General features: G+C 39.0%; 1 protein-coding gene across 4 annotated transcripts in view; it reads left to right on the top strand.

Annotated features, from left to right (window-relative positions):
• LOC121645665 (Down syndrome cell adhesion molecule-like protein 1 homolog) overlaps positions 1-17,867 on the top strand; it is a 106,351-nt gene that overhangs the window by 11,394 nt on the left and 77,090 nt on the right. For all 4 annotated transcript variants that reach the window (XR_006011479.1, XM_041994249.1, XM_041994251.1 and 1 more), the window contains one exon: positions 7,711-7,857. Coding sequence is in view for 3 of the 4 variants with exons in the window: in XM_041994249.1 (XP_041850183.1) it covers positions 7,711-7,857 (147 nt within the window). In the remaining variant the exon portion in view is untranslated. The remainder of the gene's footprint in view (positions 1-7,710; positions 7,858-17,867) is intronic.

Below are 17,867 nucleotides of genomic sequence, written 5' to 3'. Positions count from 1 at the left end.
ATCAATCACTATTCTGCACCCTATATCCTGGAGTTTAAAATTTTAGAAATTATTCAGTTGATCACAAAATAAGCCTCCATGTTCACAACAGCATTCTCGGTCATGCCAGTATCCTAAACCAACAACTTGTCTTAGTGTGACTCTGTGAATTAAAACCACAAGTAAGACACATATTTGTACAAACAGTTGGTCCGCTGACCTGCCTGCACTTCCTGCCAAGGTCAAAGCTGGAGATAGGTGCTGAACACACTGAGGGAAGTTGCTACTGCTCCTCTCACACTCATAAACAGACTCACACAAAAACCCTAAACACATGCACATGACCTTATGTGATGTACACACTGGATACATGTGTATACAACAGACATTCATGCATGTATATTCACATGCTTATGTGCACAGCCAGTCAAACACACAGACATTGCGCACACACTCATGCTCACATGCACACCAGCTTGTGCATGGCTCATGCCAGCAAGCCTCCTGTCTCCCAGTCTCTCCATCTGTCCGTGGACTGGAAAGTCCCCTAACTACACACACACATGCATACACACAAACAGAAACATATATGCACACACAGATACGGTCACACACAGCTATTTTTCTCAAGCTGGCTCTCCGTGTTCAGTTGCCAGCTCTTTGTCAGGCTGTTTGGCAGGAAAGAGTGAGCACCAGACATGGAAAAAAGTGAAAAGAATCCTGGAAAAACGTGGATTTTTAGGTCATGGCAAAAGCTAGGCAGACATTTTGACTATGTTTATCATACTTGCGTAAAGAGACAGCCAGCACTTCCCTTCCTCACACACGTATGCCAGCAAAATCATTTAGTAAAATGCTGTTAGATTCTTTTCCTCACACAAACACACCCATATGGCATTTGTGGTCTCCAGAGGAGGACAGTCCCTCCAGCGTGAGAGTGACCTTCTAACTAGCCTCAGTGTTTCAACGACCTTCCCTCCCAAATAATTACAACAATTAATCAATTAAATGCTGAGGCAACCACAAGTCCACGGCTCCATAACCAGGACTCGTATGTGCACCTCATTACTTCCAGAGCCTAATGCAACACTGAGGCTCGCTTCCATGTTCGAACACATACAAAGCCCCTGTCTCTTGTTGCCATGGGCGACACAGGCGTGAGCGATAGGGTGTGGTATGTCCCATCACAGGTGGTGCAAGAGAATGATGACAGCTGACAAGCAGCAATGAGACATCCCCCCTTTAAAATTCTGCTCAACCTGCTGTTTGCTACCTGTTTCATTTTTGCTTCTGTCTTTCTTTGCCTTTATATTATATTATATTATATTATATTATATTATATTATATTATATTATATTATATTATATTATATTATATTATATTATATTATATTATATACTGCTTAATACTTCTTCTCAATTTTAAAATTTGCTCGAGCTGTGCAGCTCAACACATCAGCCGACATTGCTATATTATTTCCCCAGTTGAGTTCCATTATAGTCCTGTGATGGACTGATGACCCATCCAGGATGTTGCTGGTTTCTGTGCCGCTTAGTCCAATAAAGAGTCATCGGGAAACTGGTGCCTATCCCAGCAATTAACAGGTGAGACAGGACCTATGATGGACATGTTGCCAGTCCATCACAGGGCCAACACAGAGGGAGAACTCATGCTCACTCCTAGGGAGAATTTATAGTGACAAAAAAACCTAACAAACATGTTTTTAGGATGTGGGACCATCATACATGCATGCACAGGGTGAAAATGAAAACTCCATAAAGAAAGGCCACTGTCCCCCCAGCCAAGACTCAAACCAATGACTTTCTTGCTGTGAAGCCACCACCACACCACTGTGCAGCACCTCTAAATCCATATATCCAGGATGTGTCCTGCCTATTGCCTAATAGCTGCTGAAATAGGTACAGTATTCCTGTCTTAACAGAAATAAGAATTGTGCAATAATTAGCTCATAATTTAACATTGTATTATGCTTTGTGAGAAGCTAAAAAGACACTCATGTGGAAACAACACATTTCTTGTAAGTTGGGCATTAACCCCAAAAGCAAAAACTTTTTTTTCATGCAACATTTCAACATGTTTGGCTTTCTCATCTGATAATTTCATTTCATGCCCACTTTGTATTTTTTGGATAAACAAATAGGTTTCATTTTAGGCCCAAATAAAAGTACTGACAAGAGAATTTAACATTGGAGACTATTGTAAGTGTTAAAGCCTGCTCATTGAGTCAGATGGTTTTCATGGTTTGTGCACCTAATTCCTCTTTGCACAAACTTTATAAAATTAAATGCAGACACCTGTTTCGTGAGCTCCACTGGGAGCTCTCCTTTGTTCCAGCTTAAATGCAGAAACCTGCAGAAGCTTGGGTCAAGATTGCAGGAGTTTAGATGGCTTTCCTCCATCTGCCCTACTCATCTCTTATCAGACTGACATTTTTTAACTGAAACAGAAAACAAAGAACCCGATCTGCTGCTTTTTTCCACTGTTATCATTTAGTAATGAAACTGCATCCCTTAATTTCTCCCATGTTTCATTATATTTCTCTACAACTCTCTCATTCTCCATGTTTTTACTGCTTGCTTTATGAATAAGTAAATGCAGTATTTGGTTTCCTTGTCATTAATTATTGAAGCGACAGTGATACAGGACTTGCCTCCCAGTGCGCCCAGTTGCCCAGACCCATGTTTTAGCTCGTTTCCAAGCAACCAGACTGCATATACTCAGACATCAGTAACATTCTAATAACTCTGCTACGCATGTAATGAAGGGGAGTGCAATTTACACACAAACCATTTGCATTGTGTCACAAGGCTTAAGAGGATGTATAAACCTTTTCCCTCTGTATTTCTTATATCTTCCATTAGGAAATGTGTGATGAAGGACAGTGATATGACAGCAGCTGCCTCTTATTGGTATCATGTTGATATCCAGAGCTTACTTGACAAAAATTTGAGGAGGAAAGGTTAAACAACATTTTCTGAAAGAATAGCAAGCGTAGGTCAAGGTGGAATCACAGAGAGGGTCTGCAACCTAAAGTGACCTTGACTGGGTTTGAACTCCCTCTGAACTGAAATGTGATAACTGTCATCATTGCTGCAAACATTTACAAGCTGTCAAGCTGATTTTAAACACTCTATGAAATGCTCAGGGGGTATTGGGGATTTTACTTGCTATTGACAAGAGGCAGCAGGGTAAGTCAGAGAGAGAGAAATGATTGAAAGGATTGGCTTGGCCACAACAGCCAAGGTTTCTCTGTCGATCCCGGTTATTGATCTGAAGGTAGATGGCATAAATGAAAAGCTGGGGCAATTTAAATAAAGAATTGAAATGAAGACATGATTAGAATGAACTGTATTTTAACTTTGATTTATTTAACAATCAAACATCAGTTGACATTATTGGCTTGTCCAGCAGGTGTTTAAAGTGAATCCACATAATGTTGCTTTTTTCATGCAGTCAGATAAGGTCTGTAATCACATTTAAAGAGTATGCAAACTCCAGTGGTTGTGTGAGCAACTGCATGTAAAGGTAAAAAATAATGTCTCAAGGCAATGATCACAATGAAATAAAATCTTTTTGTCCCAATTATGATCATTTTGGTAACTAACCAAGAAGTTTTAATTTTTAACCTGAATTAAGCGAATTTATTCCCTCTAACCAACCAGAAAATTAATGTTTTTCATTGTAATGTTGTGTTTACATGTAACTATTGCGACAAGTAAAATGGCATCTGTGAAGGTTGCATTGTAAAAAAATTGTATTTTAACCCAAAGTATGATCACTACTTTTAAAGATGTGTTAATGTGTGTCTGAACCTCACCCAGAATTTAAAAAAAGTGCTTTACTAAAGTGTTGTTATGCTATTCCTACTCTCGATCTTATGTCACACAGGAAGGCTCTTCTTTTACTTCATTCTGTTAGAAATCAGTAGAGAAGAAAGGGAAGGTCCAAGGTTTAGCTGATTATGAATAAAGTAGAACAGTATAAGCAATGGACGGAACCATACAAAGACTTGGGAGATTAAACCTCGAACTTTCAAGTGAAAGACTCTACCACTTGGACAAGGACACTGGCTTTGGTTCCACTGGGTTCCAGAGACAGTCGCGGCTGGCATAAAGCATTATTAATGACCAAGAAAACTGGCCTTCAGGCTAGGTGTTAATTATATCACTGGAGAGTGGTGGTGGTGGTGGGGGGGGGCGAGCACAGGGGAAGGTGGGGCCACTCCCTGTGTTATGTGTGTGTGTTTTACATTGTTAAGCCATTACTGTCCTCATTTCTAAAGAGAGGCCCAGCTGATAGATTGCCAGAAACACTCCCCAAAATCAGCCCCAGACAACGGATTCTATAATTGTGTTTTTCCCATCTAACTCACGTCAAATAGTCTTCTTTTTGTCCATGTCAAAGTTACAAGAGAAAGATCTTGTAACATCCATTAAAACAAATGAGCTCAAGATGATAGGTAAAGCTATATGGTTCAGGTTAGAAAACAGTTCCCTGTTCATTCAGTGTAGCCGGCATGCCCTTGAACTACCTGTCTCTCCTTCTTACCAAAATAATCCATTAATTTAATTTCACTTTACTTAATTTGTTTAATGAAAATTTATGCTCTGATTCAGCAATTCACATTTCTCACTAATCTAAATGTGACAGAGTTAACTGGAGAGATAATTTGGTTAGCTACAGGCTACTGTTTTCATCATTAAGCCTGTCTTAATCACCACCATCCTTTCTGTACACTGGCACAGATTCACAGTCTAGTGCTCTGCATGCCATGTGCAGAGGGTGTGTTTTTGATGCCTGGTGCCTGCATATGACAGTTCCATCGGCTGTGAGCTATCCTCCACCCTGCGCCGTCTCATAGCATCTGTGGGGTTGTTCTTTTAAAGGCCAAGCTCCGATCACAGTGTATCTCCTTCAGTTGAGCTCCAAGTCAGGCCTCCTAACAGTCAAATTGTGACTTTAAATTTAGGGTTTAAAAATGAAGCCCTGATCTAATGTGGTTGAACTGGACACCAGATGAAACTGTTTGTTAGCCTGTCCCTGCTTTACGTAGGACTGAACAGGATAGATGGATGTCAGCTGGACAGTGTCAACATGCGAAAGTCATGGGAAAAATTGCTGTTATAGGCTTTGGTAGTGAATAAATAGATACTATTATTTATTTATTTTTTATTCAGTTTATATATACAGTATATATCTCTGGCAGTCCTGGTCATCAGTGATCTCCAAAAGTGGACCGTCTCATTCAACAATTGGCCATTGACCTGTGCACTGCTTGGATTGACTACAAGAAAGCCTAATGGCATATATGAGTACTGGAATGCTTTGAACCCTACAACATCATTGGTACGTTGAGAGCCTTAACCAAGAACTTAATAGACTGTAGAAGACAGCTCTTGACAAACTCAAGCCAACGAAAAGCCAAAGCCACCCAAATTACCACTAAGTGTGATAACCGTCAAGATGATGCTCTCTCCCTGCTACTGTTCTGCATAGGCCTGAATCCCCTGAGTGAGATCATCACAAAAGTGGGTATGAATTTGTATGTATGGATTCCATACGTACCGCAGACATATTGAAGAAGTGGCTGACAGAGAAATCCTATCAGTGGCTAGAGAAGGCTTGGCCTAAAGACAGCACAGAGGCACTGATCATGGCTGCACAGGAGCTGGCCCTAAGGATTAGAGCGATAGAGGTCAGGGTCTACCACACCAGACAGGACCCCAGGTCTACTCTGTGCAAAGAAGGCTCAAGACACTCCAGCAAATAGTAACAGGATAGCAAGAGGCAGGCAGGTATGGCATGGCGCCTATAACCAGGTATCTGCAATAACTAGAATTTATGCCTTGAGATTACAGTCAAGTCCATATATATTTGGACACTGACTCAAGTTTTGTTATTTTAGTTGATTACCAAAAAGTATTCAAAATATAGTTATCTAATTAATATGGGTTTCAAGTGTTTGCTCTCAGTTTTAATTTGAAGGCATTCACATCCAAATTGGAGGAAATATAACTTTTTGATAAGTAGCTACCTTTTGTTCAAAGGACCAAAAGTTATTGGACAGTAAACTTTAAAACTGTTTCATAGGCTACATGGGCTTTTCTCTCATGAATCCATCATCAATCAAGTGAGTAAACAGTTGATTCCATGTGTCGCAATTTGCATTTGGCAGCTGTTGCTGAGGACCCACAAAATGCAATCAAAGGATCTATCAATGAATATAAAACAAACTATCTTTTGGCTTAAAAAAAGACGTCCATCAGAAAGACAGTAGAAATGTTAGGGGTGATACAAGTAACAGTTTACATTCTGAGAAAAAGAGAATGCACTAGTAAGCTTGGAAACTTATAAAGGTCTGGATGTCCATGGAAGAGAACAGAAATGGATGTTTGCAGGATCCTTTCCATAGTGATTAGAAACCCCTTCACAACAACCATCGAAGAGAAGAACATGCTCCAGGAAGTAGGTGTATCAGTATCTAAATCTACAAAAAAGAGAACACTGCATGAAGGCATGTACCAAGGGTTTACAACAAGGTGCAAACCACTAATCAGCCTCAAGAACAGAAAGTCCAGATTAGATGTTTTCAAAAACCATCTGAAGAAGTTGGCTCAGTTCTGGAACAGCATTCTGATGGGAAGAAGAAAGTAGGGAGAAGGCTTGGAATAGCTTGCTGTCCAAATTACACTGTTAGGCAACTTAATGTGTTGCAGTTCCTAAATGCTTCATAGAACATTTTTCTTCAATGCCTTGATTTAAACCTCAAAGTCTGCACTTTGGTTACATCTCAGTAGTTTAATTTCTAATTCATTGTGGTGGCATACACAGCCCAAATCATGAAAATTGTGTTAGTGTCCAAATATTTCTGGGCCTAACTGTATAATGCCAGTGTCATCTGACAAAATGACAATTCATATAACTTAAGGAAAACATCTGTTTAGCTAATCTGTTAAGTGATATTTCTTTATACTTATGTGCACAATGATTTTTCATAGAGAAAGCTGGAAGCCAATCAAATGCCTTAAACCCTTTCTTGCATAGTTCACAGCATCATGGCATCATACATACTTTAGCAAATAAGTTGATTCCCTTTCAATGCATGTACTGTATACTGGGACAAGGATGATGGTTCAGTTAAATTCTAGCCATAACTGGACTCAAGCATCAATATAGCTGCAACTGCTGTGTGTGTGTACACAGTATTTCTACAGTACAACATGGCATTGGATAAAAGACATCTGCACAGAATACACCTTTGGTGGCAGAGGAGGAATGGTTTTCGGGTCACAGGAAGACAGAGGATGCAGTGAAGCATTAGGTTGCCTAATGAAAAGCTCCCACGAAAGTGAGACATATTCAACCCAAACAACCACAGATTTTTATTTAAGTTCAAAGCTGGGTGATGAAACACACAATCTGCCAGTAGTTTGGTGTCTTAAGGTACCATCATTTGAAAACTTTACTGTTTCAGGTTTGTGAATGTGGCAATTCAATGCTTTGCTTACTGGTAATACAGTGTAGGCTCAGATGACTGCGTAAGGGCTCTGGGAAACAACTAATTGCTGAAAAGGTGTAGCTGTATTTTCATTAAAAAAACAACTGTTTTGTTAGTTATTTTAATTTTCTTGCTTGAATATTTATTTAAGAAAAAAGACCCCGAGTCAATTTTTTTTCCAATGACTAACAACTCTTTTCTTCAAACAACAGTGTTCAGGGAGCCCTACACAGTCCGTGTGGCCGACCAGCGCTCCATGCGGGGTAATGTTGCCGTGTTCAAGTGCCTCATTCCCTCAGCCGTCCAGGAGTACGTCAGCGTGGTGTCCTGGGAGAAAGACACTGTGTCCATCGTCCCTGGTAGGACACTCAGCCAATTATAGTAATTGTGATTTCCATAAAAAATTCTAACACACCAAGTTGCTTAATATTTGAAAGCAGGTAATCAAATGTCATGCAGTCCAACATGCCACAAAAAAAGATATACTTTTTTTTTTTCAAATAACATGTCAGGAGGATTTCACCCTTGTTTACCATTTTGGGTTTGTTGACAGGCCTTAATCGATTCAAATCAACTTATTTGTTTTCCTGCCATTAATGCCGGTGACAAAAGGTGTAGGTGGTTTGACAAAATGTGGTCGTTCAAAATTAACTTTGAAGAAATTGCCTCTGTCTGGTGCAAACCTGCCATCACACTCACTGACTGACACTGATGTGTTTAATAGCTGTGTTAAAGGGATGAATCAGGTATTAGTAGGCATGTGCTACTTGTGTATGTGAACCATTAAAACAGACAAGGACAGAGGTGTGTATGGACTGGGAGTATAGGATCTAATTTGATGAGTGATAGATCTGTTAAGCTGCTCATCACAGTCGACCCAAAGAGAGCAGCCACACCTCCAGGGCTCGGCTGTGTCTGGAGTTTCTGTTTCTGCTTCATCTGATCTGTTTTTCAAATTATATACTGTTTAGATCAGAAGTAGTAGTAACAGTTTGAAACTGAGCCTTCTGCTTGCTGCCCTTTGTCTGTGTACGTATAAATGTGTTCAGGCTTGTGTGGTGCAGTGTTAACATCTGCTCCATGGAGCAATGGCAAATTGCAGGATGTCAGATGAGACTGTTTAGGTCAGATGATACGTTTTGCTCCCTCTGCCCCTTGTCCTGCTCTCTGATACGGAGGGCTCGTTTCATCTCTCAACAGTGTGTGCAGAAAGGTGTCTGTGTGTGTGTTTGTGTGCTTCTTTTTATGGCTCTGTCCTTCACACAGGAGCACTCATTGATCGAGCATATCAGTAGAGTTAGTGTGTGTGTGTGCGTGTGTGTGTGCGTATGTGTGTGTGTGTGTGGCCTGAGGGGGGTTTCCAGTCTGGATCGATAAAGCTTGTTGTTGGATTCCCCTCTCTCTTGTCACGGATCCCTCAGTGTGAGAGTGGTGAGACCGGGCAAGTCTTTTTGACTCATAGCTGTGTGTGTGTGTGTGTGTCAGTGTGTGTGTGTGTTTCTGTCTGTGTGAGCTTGTTAAAGCCACTGTATCATGGCTGTGTGGTAAGAGCTCAGTGGGAGTATGTTATTGATCTTTTGGTAAAACATTCACATACAAACAAGCAAAAGTGTGTATGAGCATGTACACACACACACACACATAAAAGCAACCACACACGTCTCAATAAGCAGTTTTGTAGGATTCCCCTGGTCAGTTAATGTTATCCATAATCTTTATAAAAAGCTACAGTATATTAATATTTAGCTTCTAGCAATGCAATAGAACATTTATACTGAAAATATATTTTTCTTCTTCTTTTCTAATGTGTGTTTAGTGCTTTTTGTTTTAGATATGTGTAAGATAAGTTATTTTGAGTTTATAGATGTTTTCATTATTATTATGTTACCATCATCTAGTGTCCGAAGTGAAGCCAATGTCAAAGTGCATTACAACACAAAACAACCGAGAGGCGCAAAGTTCAGTCTCAACAACATCTTTCACCTAACAAACCCCCTTTTAAAAAATGTTGATCTCTTCTAAGAAATTGCAAGTTTGAGTGATTTTAGTGATATTTTCAGTCAGGTCATGTAAAAAAAAAGGGGGTTATGTGTATGTTTTTGCAAATGTTCAAAACACAGACGTGATACAGTGAAGGCAGTGAAACTGTGACGCTGGTTGCTGCTGTTTATTGGCTGTGTGATGTGAGCTTGTTACTATGTATTGTTTACATTTTCATTCTGATCATACCTTTTTTTTTATTATCATCAATATTTTTAACCATATCTATCTTAATATCTGATCATGCATTCTCATGTCTAACTCCAAAGTGTAAAAATGAAAATTTATTGGAGAGTAATGGGTTGGATGAGACTCCAACTTTGTTTTATTGTGTGACAGTTTGTGGTGTAATGCTGCCAGCAACCCTATGTCACATCCTTTAATAGTCAACCTGTTCTCATTCCCAACCTAACATACTGATTCATTACAGGCAAAATGCAAAATGTTAGCAGTTTGTCAGAAACTGGTGCTAAAGGGGTCCCTGTGCATTAAAAGTGCTCTTGAACAAGCAACAGTATGTGAAGAACTGAAATTGAGAATGTAATGTTATAATTTTTAATTATGAACTTTTGAGCATTTCACATGATTTAAATATAAGCTTGTCACAATTTGTAAGTAAAATTGAAGCATATCTGCATTTCCAGAGACTTTACAGTGTAGTCATTTTGCAGTTTTTGAACAGAGCATAGGTATGTTGCAGTTTTGGAAAGTAGATGTGAGCATAAAAGGATTTGTTTGCCTAAACAGTGCAGTTTGAGCATTTCTGAGGCTTGATTGGATAACTGTTAGGTTTTACACTGAAAACAACTGAGATTTAATACATTTTTGTGTGGGACGCTATATGATGTTTGCTGAATTAATTCCATGACCAGTTTTCTGTTAGTCATTTTAAAGCATTGTCACTCAAAGTTACTCACTTTTGTCTAGCCTGGATTTTGAGTTACACTTATTACCATCACAATGATCTCTTCTTCCTTCAAAAAGACAACAAGATGACCAAAGTCAAGGCCTTAAAATAGCATTGCAAAAACTAATAGTAGACATCACTGTCGCTATGGTAAAAGTGAAAATTATGCATTTTAACTTATATTCTAAGTTGAATTGCATAAGCATGGCAATTATTAAATATTCATAAATTTTCAGAAACAAAGAGACTCATGCTGATAGTAACACAATTTAGTACATATTCATGACTGTATTCTGGTATGTATTTGTAAAAATGAGCTTGATCAGCAACTCTGGTTTACACCAGAAAAAAAAATTTACTAGCCAAATGCAAAAAAATTCAGGAGCTTTAAACATTTTTTTCTCCTCCATTCCTACTTTCTCTACACCCAATGAATAGGTTTTATTAGTAACACAGTGCTCCTCTTCTTCTTTCCATCCATCTTTGGCTCGAAGCCTCCTCTCATCTCTTTCTCTCCCTGGTACAGACTGGTGGCCTGTGTCAGCATCATGGCCACAAACACACCCACCCACACACACACGCATATACACGCATACTTCCACACCGAGTGCATATGCACCCCTCCCATCCCACTGCACCCCACTACATCCTCACCCATGCATCCATCCATCCACTTCATCCATCAGCTCCTGGTGGCTTGTGCAGTTTTCAGTCTTTCGATAGCACTTGAGATGCTCTAGTGCTTTGCCATTTATTAGGAACATTGTATGCCAAGGTATTGGCTTGACAAGATGACACATGTCACACAGACTACTGTGTTGGTCAATAAAGCTGAGTTTGAATGGGCTTTGATGAAGAGGCAGGAGGGTGTTTGCTGACAGCTGGCCTCACTGTGAGTCGACCCTGCTTGGGTGCCGTGTCACTGTTTGACAGCCAAATCTGTTTGCTTTTGTGGCCTGTTCATAGAGTAATGTGGCGGGAGTCGATAGACAGAAAGACAGGCATGCAGTCAAACAAAGGAGGGGTTTGTGTGCTAACTGGCTCTTATGGTTTTTACATGTCTGTCCTACCTCACCTCTCATATTACTTCTCTATATAGCTCTGTCTCCTGCTTTTAATTGATGGTTTACTGGTATTACCATCAGTTCGAAAATTAGCATTTGTTTGCTTGTCAGTGAGGGAACAGAAAGAGTATGCTAAGACGGATATGCTTGAAGGAACTTCATTTTTTGTGTATGCCTAAGCATGTGTGTGTGTGTGTGTGTGTGTGTGTGTGTGAGACTTTGTTAGTATCCATCTCCTCCTCCAGTTGGAGCTTAAAACAGTGTGAGTTTTATATGGTTACCATGGTGATGGGTGCAATCCGGCGAGTGGAATGAGGAAGGTGTGAGGATGCATCGCTGCCTGATTTTTTTATTAGTGCATCACCACGACTCAGCTCCGCCATGCTCATACACACACAAACAGAGGACAGAAAATATGTATTTCTATTCATATTTATTTTCTTTCTTTCTTTCTTTCTTTCTTTCTTTTTCTTTCTTTCTTTCTTTTTCTTTCTTTCTTTCTTTCTTTCTTTCTTTCTTTCTTTCTTTCTTTCTTTCTTTCTTTCTTTCTTTCTTTCTTTCTTTCTTTCTTTCTTTCTTTCTTTCTTTCTTTCTTTCTTTCTTTCTTTCTTTCTTTCTTTCTTTCTTTCTTTCTTTCTTTCTTTCTTTCTTTCTTTCTTTCTTTCTTTCTGAATACCATGAAGATGCAGCCAGTGTAGTTTGTCTTTGACTTTGCATATACTTTACTTCTAGTTTATAATCGAGGGATCACCAACTCTGGTCCTTGAGGGCCAGTATCCTCCAGGTAGTGGAAGTGCAGCAATGCATCTGATTCAAATGACTGAGTCATTAACAGACTTGTGCAGAACTTGACAACAAGCTGTTGGTTTGTTTCATTTCAATCTGGTGTTGCAGTATGGAGCCATCCAATACCTGCAGGACACCAGGACACTGTGATCATTGGTATAACCTATGAAACCCAGGACAGTTGAACGTTTTACCTGAAAACATTCACAAATTTAGTTACTAGGAGTTCAACACATGTAGGATTTCTAAGTTGCAATATAAATTAAGCACTATAAAGCCTACATCATTCACAGTAGTGTAAGGCCACTTAAGTATTTAAGATACCATGCTTTTCCAAAAAACAACTTTTTACTGGGCCATAAAATGTAATACTATCAAATATTTGTAGACACCGACTCAGTTAAAATTAATCTGTGATGATATCCAAAAGTTATGACTGTTATTTCTAATGTAAGAGCAATATTATTTTTTCCTACAAATTCCTCATTAAGTAGAACTATTTGAGCTTGTTTGAATATATTATTTGGTCAATTTAATGATTTTATGCCATATGTAGTTAGTCCTTGGGATGCCCTCATGGTAAACAAGATTGAAACTTACTGGAGACTGGTCCATCATTCTAACATAATCCATTAACTCCTGATAAAAAGATTGGCATTTGAGTCATATTGCAGTATTAATTATGGTAAAGTGATACATAGCTTAAACAGGTTGATTAAGCTGTCTGTAAAACTTTACATTATATGTCACAATTTAAAATACATCTTTATTGAGGGTAAACAATATGGAATATTGTGAATCGGATCAGTAATCCCACTAAAAACAGAAAAAAACAAAACAAACAAACAAAAAAAAAAAAACAACAGAAAAACAAACAGAATGACAAATATGAAAGGACACATGTTACAATGAATGGAGGAACAGAATTTCTTTTTTTATAATCTGATAACTGACTTACTGGGTAGTTGCTACATAGGGAGAAAACCTGACAGAGAGACCATCAGAGATTAATAAGGTGTGGAGAAGGTGTGAAAAACTGTGCATCTGCGTTTTTGTATTCACTGATTGAGGCTTTTTAATCCCCCCTTCTCTTTCACACACACTGCCTCTCTCTCTCTGTGAAGTGTAGCGTCGCCACAGCTGCTGCAGCTTCTGTCCCAGTCTCCATTTTGTGGCCACTCTGCAGAGGTCCTGTACTCTCTTTACACCCACGCTATCTACCTGCTCCTAACTTTATCCCACTCTCTTCTTTCCTTTCTAGAGGCACTTATTAGATGATAGTGAAGTGACAATTCATGGTCTGTTCCATCCATTCCATCAGTCTATGAAGTGAACAACAGATAGGCACAAAAACAGCAGAATAAGCAGAAAAGGAAAGACAAAGTGGCACAAAAGCATGACATGCTAAATTATGCAGATGGAAAAGTGGGTATAGGATGGAGGGATGAGGGAAAGAGGTGGGTAGGTAGATGAGGACATGTGAGAGAATGGACAAGATGGACAAAGAGAGAGGTGTGTACTCTGTTTTCTTGCTGTCCCCAGCACCCTAGGGAGATGGAGTAGGCCAGGGGCTCTAAAGCCTCAGTATCCCACTATTAAAGATGCATTTGACTAGTCTCCCCCCCCATAAAAAAAATTCTGCCCTCCAAATCTTTCTGTTTTATGAATATCTCCTGTTAGTATCTGACCATTAACCATTACACAAATTGTGAGCATCTATGTCTGCCTTTAGGATGGTAGCAGTTTGTACCTCGCGTAAAAGGTTGCGGGGAGAGGGCAGGCATGGAATAACTGTTGAGGGGAAATGGGTGGTGTTTACTTATTGATGTGTGTTTATGGGCTGCGGTGTGTGAGTGTGTGAACCTGGCATTGATGCGTGTTAGGTTGGGTTATTTATTCAGCACTCGTGTTTGGATGTTTTACAGAGAGAACAGGTGCAGAGCGACTCTGAGCTTGCTCTGTATATTTGTGTGTGTGTGTGTGTGTGTGTGCATGTGTGCGTCAGTGGAACAGACAGAAAGAGATAGTCAGACACAGGGGCATTCACTGCTGTCCAGGCGCTGATAGAGCTGCAGTGTTTAGAGAAGAGATCATAGATAGATAGATAGATAGATAGATAGATAGATAGATAGATAGATAGATAGATAGATAGATAGATGCATGCTCAGGAACATGGATGTTCTGTGTAGAGATTGAAATGGCGGGAGAGATGGAGGGAGATTGAAGGAGGATGGGAGGGAGGTAGGAAGTGAGGGAGGGCTGTGCACGAGGAGAATTTCAATGGCACTCCAATCATGCAGGCAGTCTCGTTAGCCCAGGGAACATTTGCATAGTGCTTCTGTGAATTCATTTGGCCTCACTCAGAGAAGATGGCTCCCTTCCTCTCTGCTAGTTAGTTATTCATTAACCACAAGGTATGGGTGGGGGCATTCATTCAAATTTTTCTGGGTATTTTTGTGTGACCCCGCTGACCAGCGTACCTTTTGTTTACCTCTGTCTCCTAGTCATTTTTGCCTCAGATCATTGCTTGTCATGTTTGCAGCATGGTGGTAGATCTGCATCAATGCAACAGAGTGGACACGTGCCTTGTTGCTTCCTTCTGCTCATAAACAGGACTTACAGCAGTGAGAAGGTACATACAAGCAAACAAAATAGTTGTCAGATATTTTGCCAAGTGCAGTGCAGATGTCACTCTTACTCATCACACACCATAATCTCCTCACTATCACCCTCATTCAAAAACAGTGATGTTCTGCCCATGACTTTATGTGTCACCGCTGCCTTCCTCCTACTTTATTCCAGCAAGCTAATTATGGGAAAAAAATACAAAAGGGAAGTTTAGACAATTAGATCTATACTCCAGGACATTACTAATGGGGTGTATGCCTTGCCTAATAAAAGGCATCACTTTTTGGTTGGGGTAAGATTGTGTGTCATGGGGGTTGGGGGGTTGGGCGGAGAGTAGGGGTGGTGTCAGTGAGGAAGCTCGGCCATTAAGTGAAGATGACACACATAATGAAGAATGCAGTGGATGTGTTATTCTAATTATCCCACTGACACCATGTTATAACCTAATGTTGTTTGACAGTGCACAACCACCATAGTGGAGAAGCACACTAGTATGCATATTTGGATGTGTGTGTGTATGAATCTGCTGCAAGGCATTTGCCAGAGTCTGATAGTGTTTGTCACTTGCACTTGAGCTGAAATGTGAAATTGTGACCTTTCCATCAGTTGGTCAGTTTAAGTATACAGACAAAAACCATCCATTTTATAACAGTATCCAACGATATGTAAGACTTTTGCTCAAAAAAATCTGTACATTTCTTTATATGATATTATCACATGTTTAAAAATAAATATAATTTCACAATATAGCAATCACATTTACACAATAACTTAAAATAACAAGAACTTAAAAATAAGTCCAATGCTTTTTGGATGCAAACACAATTACCCAAAGGGCATCTGACAAATTAATTCTTTATTTAGAATTAAAAACTTTATTCCCCAGCACAATGGACATCATGACAGAAAATGTAAAATATAAGGGATTGCTAAACTGCTTGAAACTGCAAAAGGTAGGCAGGCTACTGATCATAAGACAAAGAATGAAAGTTTAGCCAGTCGTAATTTTGTTCTAAAGAGCTGATAACTGATGAAACTAGTAAAAAAAAAAAAGCAAACTAAGTGATTTATTTATATATTTTTGTGTAGTTTTTAGTGTGTTTTATCAGTCAAAGCCACTACACAACTTTCAGGAAAAATGAAGTGAAGAAGGGACCACAAAATAATTACTATTTGATAACACCATTTTGCCTCATAATGTAAATGTACTGTATGTTTTGGACATATTCTCGTTGTGTAAATGTTCATGGTGTAACAATTTTTGTCCAAAGACAGATTTAAAAAAAAACACATAGATTCTATACAGACTTCTGCAAGGCTGAAAATTGTCCTTGTGATACAATGGCTGCTAATAACAGCTTTATCTGACAAGAAAGAAGAAGAAGAAGAAAAAAGAAATATTTGTTTATAAAGTCATCTTTAATTGTAAGAGGCTAGCATATACTGTATTAATTCATCCATCGGTTTTTGAGTCTTTCATAACATTAGATGGGAGATTTCTTTGAGCTGAACTTTTATCATTTCTGGCCTTTGAATCCATATTTATCTTCTGAAATTAGAGAGCTGTTAGGGTTCCACATCAATGAGAATATGACATTATTTGTATTATGTTTTCATAGTTACATGGGAAAAAGCCTCCAGCTTTTTATAGAAAATGTTCTGGGAGTAGAACTATAATATAGCCATTATATTATAAAGTTGAAGGCCATATGAGGTGTCAGATACACATCAAAATCAGAGGTCTCATAGAATGTACCAAGAAACCTCACATGAGTTTTAGCTTTCATGTGTTGAACTGAAGTAGTAAGTCATAAACAAGAAGATTATTAAAAAACAAACAAACAAAAAAGTACGTTGTCTGATGTCAGTTATGAGGTAAAAGAAAAATAATCTTGTTATTTCTCCAGTTATTTTTGAGCTGCAACCTCATAGCAGTGTTGGGGTAGTTACTCTAAAAAAGTAATTAGTTACTAGTTACTCATTACTTCTGTAAATTGTAATGAAATTACTTTACTAGTTACTGCATTTGAAAAGTAACACCACTACTTATTACTTTACCATTTGTTAATTCACCATGTAAAAATGGAAAAACATCATAGCCGGATCATCACTGCCTGTCTGCATAGTGTTTATTATATATTGTAAACAAAATGGCTTCGAAACCATAAGAACAGTATCTCTGTCTGTGGGAAGAAATGAGCACACTTGTCTCATAATCATTTTATCCAGTATTTTTCTAAACCTGGGCGTTTCAATAGTTGAACCCTGCAACTAGTTTGTTAATTTCTGTCTTACCGGCTGCTGTGCTCCAGATAATGTTGAAAAAAGCTTAGCTTGTTTAGGCGGGTCGGCTGCTGAAGGACTCCTTCCACTGACCGGCGAACAGGATCTTTCACCACAAGTTTGGACTGAAACTGGACTGAACTGAAAAAAATGTGAATATCGCCACTGACCAAAAGCCCGTATCTCCGAATCTTCAGCTTAATTTTTCTTTCTCTTTAATTGCCGCACAATCAGCTACGTGCAAATTGATCTCTATGGCAACATGCCCAGGCAAGCAAACACACACAGCAGCAGCATGCACTTACCACTTAAAACAGATCAGAACTTTACACATAGGCAAACACGGCTCAAGTAACGCAGAAAAACACGTTACTGTAGTCCAGTAAAGTAATTTCGTTACCAATATTTTAAGTGTAACGCACTACTTTACTTCGTTACCCAAAAAAGTAATATTGTTACTGTAATGTGACTTTGTAACGCGTTACTCCCAACACTGCCTCATAGTATATCTTCTATGTTTTAGACACCACAAAATCTCTATATCTAGTGTAAAGCTAATAATGAATTGTGTTACTATGCTCTTATCACTCAATAAGTAAGCAGACCAGGTCAAAGTGTGTTTAGCATGTCTCTATGTGTGAAACAAAAAATAGGATAAGAT

The sequence above is a fragment of the Melanotaenia boesemani genome, chromosome 9, assembly GCF_017639745.1.
Source record: "Melanotaenia boesemani isolate fMelBoe1 chromosome 9, fMelBoe1.pri, whole genome shotgun sequence".
NCBI classification, from domain to species: domain Eukaryota; kingdom Metazoa; phylum Chordata; class Actinopteri; order Atheriniformes; family Melanotaeniidae; genus Melanotaenia; species Melanotaenia boesemani.
Note: the sequence above shows the minus strand (reverse complement) of the source record. Positions and strands in the feature narration are given on the sequence as shown.